Source organism: Dipodomys ordii, unplaced genomic scaffold (assembly GCF_000151885.1).
Source record: "Dipodomys ordii isolate 6190 unplaced genomic scaffold, Dord_2.0 Scaffold1000000371, whole genome shotgun sequence".
Lineage (NCBI taxonomy): Eukaryota > Metazoa > Chordata > Mammalia > Rodentia > Heteromyidae > Dipodomys > Dipodomys ordii.
This window is the reverse complement of record NW_012283988.1, coordinates 1-5,984: the sequence shown is the minus strand read 5'-3', so window position 1 is coordinate 5,984 and position 5,984 is coordinate 1. Positions and strand designations below refer to the sequence as shown.

Below are 5,984 nucleotides of genomic sequence, written 5' to 3'. Positions count from 1 at the left end.
CAGCCAGCGGCTCTCGTTTGGCTTTCCTGTCATTTAGTGATGGGTGAGTGGACTCACGCTTCCCCACGGCGCTGTCACCGTGGTTTTCCAGACCTGTGTGCGTGACGTACCTACTCTCTCTGTGTTAGAAGAAACCTCTCTCGGGCCTTCCCCCTGCCCTTTCCCCTGCCTGTGAGGGGTGGCGGGTGGGGGCGGGGGGAGGGAGTGTGTTGTGGGGCGGGCGAGCAGTGGACTTTCACAAGTGAGCGGGGTGCCTCCCGTGGGAGTTCTTTCTGGAGCCGACGGAGCCGACCCATCTTTGGGAGTTCTTTCTTTCTTTCTTTCTTTCTTTCTTTCTTTCTTTCTGGTTTCCATCTGGGGGAAAAAGAAAACAAAACGTACAACCCCCCCCCCCAAAAAAAAAAAAAAGACGGGCAGGCAGACGGTGGGACGAGCGCTCACTTGCCCTTTTCTGGCCATGTTGGGGGCGGCGGAGGTCGTGCGGGTGGCCGGTTCGTTTTCTCTCGTGGTGCAGGCCTGCCGTCTTTGCCGCCCCTTCCTGCTTGGGACCGATCCCGGCTTCACCGATCCCGGCTTCCCTTTTTCTCGGGTTCGGGCCGCTCCGTTCGGGCGGTTTCACTTTGGTCGCCGGCGGCGGCGGCGGCGGCGGCGGCGGCGGCGGCGGCGGCGGCGGCGGCTCGATCGCGGCGGCTCGATCTCGGTCTAGGTCTCTGGTGGCTCTGGTGTCGCTCGTGAGGTCGCAGAGAGGACCCGGCTGCGGGTCCTCTCGGTGCGTGGCGGTGGGGAGTGAGGCGATTCGGAGCTCTGAGCCGGCCGGCGCGCGCCGATCCGGGGTACGGCGGCTCGGTGGAGTCGGTCGTTGGAAGGCGGTTGTCGTGCTCCCCCTGGCGTCCGCTTTGATATGACAGTCCCCTCGTTCTCAGCCGAGCGAGCGAGTGAAGGAGGAGGTCTGGCGGCAGCGAGCCGGGCGGAGGCCCGGCCTCTGCCGGGTGCCGGGCGCGACTGTCGCCGTGGTGTCGCTGTGGCGCCGGGGCGGCTGTTCTGTCGGACTTTGCGCCCGCAGGCGAGCGCGGGGTGGGGCCGTGCGTCGCCCGCTCTCTCTTCCGTGCCCGGTCTGTGCGGGGGTGGCAGCTTTGTCGGGTCGACCAGTAGTTCTGTCTGGGCCCGACGCCTTGTCCTCCTCCCCTCCCTGGACTCTGGTCTTCGAGGGCGAACGAAGGAGAGTACGAGGGACGTCTCGGGAGTCGGGGGAAAGGGTCCCCGGGTGAGCCGATAGGTGGCGGGGCCGGTCCCGGCCCGGACTCGGACCACCCCCCCCCCCTCCCCGGAGTCACCTCCGAGTGAGCGCTTGGCGCGTGCCGGGCGCGAGGGCCTGGGTCGCCGGCCCCGTGTGGCCTCCCTCCACGGCCCCGGCGGCGGGAGGAGCCGTGGGCACGGCCGAGGCGAGCCTCGGGGCCGCGACCTACACCCCCCTCCCGTCCCCGACATAGGAGGGTCGTCGGAGTCACCTCCGAGTGAGCGCTTGGCGCGAGCCGGGCGCGAGGGCCTGGGTCGCCGGCCCCGTGTGGCCTCCCTCCACGGCCTCCTCCACGGCCCCGGCGGACGGAGGACAGACCTCTCCGGCGCGAGGAGCCGTGGGCACGGCCGAGGCGAGCCTCGGGGCCGGGACCTACCTACCTACCTACCTACCTACCATCTGCGGCGTGCGCGATGGCGGGGACTTGCCCGGTGGGCCCTGCGTAGGGGAAAGATCGAGGCGGAGGGAGCACCTCGGGAGTCGGGGACCCGAGCCCGGGAGTCCCGGGTGGGTGCGTGCTGGTGGCAGGGTGCTCACCACCGACCCCGCGCGGTGTGGGTGTGGTGGTTGGGTGCCTCTCGGAGTGGGTGCCTCGCGTCTGCCGGGGAAGGCTCCCCGTACCGCCCGTGCCGTGAGCCCGTGCGCACCCGGGGTAGTGGGGCGGGCGCGTCCCCCCCCCCGCTCCCGCCCTCGCTCTTCGTCTTGTCTTCGCCTTGTGTGGTCGACCAGCTGTCCCTGAGAGTTCCGTGTCTGGCTCTGTTGGGGACGTGTTGGGGACAGGTGTCCCCGATGTGGTTTCCGAGGGGTCCCTGTCGCCAGCGAGTTGTCGCCCCTGCCTGACGACCTGGTTTTGGCGTGGTGACGTGAGGATTTTGTACCTGCAGGAGGGTGCTGGCATGCCGTGTCCCGGTGGCTGTCAGCGGGTCTTTTGGGGCTCTCTCGGATGCTGTGTGCCGGGCCTTTCCCGTCTCTTCCCGGTCCGGGTCCCCCCGTCCTTTCCACCCCGCACCCCGGGCTCCCGCTGCCCTGAGCAGGCCCTGTCCCTGTGGTGGCTCGTGGTTGTGGTGGCGGTTGGGTGGTGGCTGGCGGCTGAGTTGAGTCCCGTCGTCCTTGATCTCTCCCCCGCTCCCGGTGCCGGATTCTGGCCCATGCCTCGGCACGCCGAGGAGGAGAGTGGTTGGTTGCCTGGGGTGCATAGGTAGGCCCGCGCGGTGTGCTTCCCTCGCCGTGGCCAGCTTTGAGGAGGAGAAGGGGGGGGCGAGTCCTGCCTTCCGTGTGCGGCATCCCCGTTCTGCCGTCGGGCTCGTCCGACCTCCGTGGCTTTTTTTTTTTTCCCCTATCACCCCTAGCTCCTCCAACTCAACTCCCCCGACCTGCCGCTTCCCGATGGCGGGCCTGGTCGGCCGCTGAGCTGCGCTACTCCCGAGCGCTGTCCGTGGCCCTTTTTCTTTTTTTTTTTTTTCTTTTCTTTCCTTTCTAGCTTCTTCGGTCCTGTGCCCGGCGGAGGAGGTGTCCTGGTTATCCCGAGTGCCGGGGACGCTCCAGCCCGTGGTACTTTTTTCATTTTTTTTTCTTGATTTTTTTTCTTTTTCTTTTTACCTCGCTCGTGACTCACGAAAGGGTGTCTGTCCTGGGTACGCTTTTATTCCCAGGCTGTTGGCCCTCCCGGGAGCCGAGCTTCCTGGGCCGCCGCCTCCCGAGTGCCGTGTGGCTGTCTTCTCCACCCCCTCGGTGTGATTGATGTGGTGACGTTGCGATCTCCTTCGGGCCCGGGCCTAAGCTGCGCCAGGCGAGGGACGGACATTCATGGCGAATGGGACCGCTCTTCTCGTTCTGCCCGTGGGCCCCTGCCCTCGCCGTCCCACCGTGCCGGCGCCGGTGGTGTGCGGGGAGGCAGGGGTGCGGCGACCGGGTCCGGCTGCGCTCTCCCTGCCCTCGCCGTGAGGTCGGGGACTTGTACACGCTGGAGGAGGGGGGCGCCCTGATCTTGCTCCTCTCTTCCCGTGACTCGTTATCGGTACGGGGGTCGGCTCTCTCCGCGGAGAGGGAGGGTCGGTGCTCCGTGCTTGCCCGTGCTGTGTGGTGTGCAAAGCCGCGCCTCGCGCTCTGCCCTCTCGCGGTGCTCCCGGAACGCTCCCGGTCGGTTCTCTCAGGTGCCTGAGGCTGAGTGGTGGTGTCGTTCCCGATCCTGGCGTTGTCCGCTGCCTGTGCCAGCCTGCCGCCCGCGGTGTGTCCCGGCCGTCCTTGGGTTCGTGGGGCTTTTGTGCGAGTGAGAGGTTATCGCTGAGGTTGACATCTCTGCTGAGGGGGGGGTCGAGGCGGTTCCCCAGAGGAGCGCTCTTCCCTTGTCGCGCTGGGCGGTGGCTTCCCCGCATGAGCTTGCCGCCCTCCCTGGTCCTTGGCTTGTCTTCCCTGCCGTGTCACCTGGCTTTTATCGTACCGGGGGACCTGAGATGTTGCAGTGGGAGGCGAGCCGGGCCTGTGTGGGCTTCCCGCCCGTGTGCGCGACCTTGCTCTGGCCCCGCACGGCAAGGCCGACCGACCGGGGTTGGTGTTGCTGCTGCCGCAGACCCCCCCCTGCCTGCCCCCCCCACCCCTACCTGCCCCCGTGGTGGGAAGGATGGACGCCTTTGAGGTGGTGTGCTGGTCCCGGCGGGGTTCCCGTCGGGGTTGGGTGCGGGCCACCCTCAGAGTGAGGAGAGGTTCTCTAGCGATCCTCGTTCGGGAAGCGGCGTGCGCTGCTGGGTTGGCGGGGGCCCGCCCCCGATGGGCTCCCGCGGCCCTGCCGCTCCCTGTCCCGCTTTTGAGCGTAAGTGGCTGCCCGCGTTGGTGACTGCGTGCCCGCGCCTCCCCCCTCCGAGCTGGGGGAGGGTCCCGCGGGGCCTCTCCCGGGCCGTCGTCTGGTGTGGTGAGTGGAGGACGTTCCCGATCCGTCCCCGCCCCTGCCTCGCGTGCGGTGTGTCGAGTGGCGGAGCCCTGGAGCCTGTGCTGGGTCGCGATGCGAGGGCGTGTGGTGTGTGGCTTCCCGGCCTCGTGCTTGGGGTGCCGTGGGGTTTTTGGGGGTCCCGTCCCCCTCCCCCTCCGGCCCCTGGCGACGCGGTTCCCGAGCGTCTGTGTGGGCCGCCGCCCGTTGGCGACGACGGCGCTGTGCGGGCGCTGGGCCCCGCGGTGTTCCGCGGCCGCCGTGCCCGTGGTGGTGTGCCGCTCGGGGGGGTTCTGGCCCTCCGGAGCCGAGGATCCCGGTGTGTGTGGGCCCTGCTCACACGGCCGAAAGAGAGGCGGTCGATGATGGGTGCTGTGCCCGGCGGCGTGGATGGATGCGGTGGGGCCCTGCCTGGCGCGGGCGGCTCCGCGGGCGCTCGCGGGGTCTTTGAGGTGTGTGCGAGAGCTGCCTTTTCCCTCTCCGGGCCTCTTTTGGGGGGGCCCGCCGCTGCCGCGGTGGGGGTTTCCGGTCCGCTGGTCGGCCGGCTCGGTGTCCCAGGCGTTGCGCGGGACCGCCCCGGAGTTGGGGGTGGTGAGATCCCGCGTCCGTTTACCTGGCGTGCCGGCTGTGCCCGGAAAGGTCTCGCCTCCCCGTTGGTTTGTGGCTGCGCCGCCCGCCCGTGTTGAGGGGGTGGCCGCTCGCTCACTCGCCTCTCACCCCGGTGACCCGACCCGATGAGCCTCCCGCTGCTCTTATGGCCCTCCTCACCCGCACCAGCCTTCCGCGATCCTCACCGGTTTGGCCTGGTGGCCGGCCACCGGCGGACGGTCGAGTTGGGCGTGTGTGGTGTTCTCTTGGGGAGGGGGGACGGCGCTCGGCTCGCGAGGCTGCTCTCCCGGTGTGGGGGAGGCACGTCGCGGCGGTGGCGGCTTTTAAAGGGTCTTCCCCGGATCGGTTTTGCTCACGACGCGAGGGCTCCTGCCAGCGGGACCGCCGGTACGCCGCGGGGGCGATGGTGGTGAGATTCCCGCGTGCGTCCCTCGCTCGGGAGTTGGCCGTCCGAGGGCCCGAAGCCGGCGTGACCGTGTCTCCTCCCGCTGGGCGCCGCCTCGCGCGCCTGCGCGTTTGTCGTCCCGGGTTCCCGCGCCTCCCTCCTGCTCGCCGTGCGTAGGCTTGCCCGCATCGTCTCCTCCGTCTCGAGCCGTGTGGCTTCGTCCCCGCCCCGGTCCCGGATCCGGGGTGTTGTGCTCTCTCGGCGCGTTGCCGCCGCGTGCCCGGCGCGACCCCGGTTCCCGTGCCTGGCCCCGTCCGCTCTGTGCCGGCGGTGTCCGCGTGTGAGCGCGCTCGCGTGCGTTGGGTTTGGTGTCGCCCGCCTCCCGGGGTCCCTGCCGCCGCCTCCGGCCGCCGCCGTTGGCCGGTGACTTGTCGCCGACGGGTCGTCGCCGCGGACCCCCGACCCCCTGCCGGCACCGCCGGTCCGCGGCGGCGCGGGTCGTTGTGCGCTCGGCCCCCGCGTCCGTGCGAGCGAGTGAATTCGGGCCGGCTTCTGAGGGAGGCGGAGAAGAACCCCGTGGCCGTGTGGCGTGCGTCGCGTTGTGAGTGTTCACCCCTGGCTTTCTGGCCACCCGGGTGTGCGCCGCACGCGACCCGGCCGGCTGGCCGGCTGGGCCGTGGACGTCGGCGCGCCGCCTCCGGGCGGAGGAGGGGCCTGGCTCTCCTCCCCAAAACCGTGTGTGCGCGCCGCCGCTCCCGTGCCCGCCGGGC

General features: G+C 69.9%; 1 protein-coding gene across 1 annotated transcript; it reads right to left on the bottom strand.

Annotated features, from left to right (window-relative positions):
- Positions 1-2,908: 2,908 nt before the first annotated feature.
- On the bottom strand, positions 2,909-5,766 carry LOC106002708 (serine/arginine repetitive matrix protein 2-like; the record flags this gene model as incomplete). The annotated part of the gene is made up of 3 exons (XM_013037532.1): positions 2,909-3,555; positions 3,898-4,833; positions 5,221-5,766. Coding segments are annotated over 3 exons (2,129 nt in total), but the record flags the coding sequence as incomplete, so codon positions are not given.
- Positions 5,767-5,984: the final 218 nt, after the last annotated feature.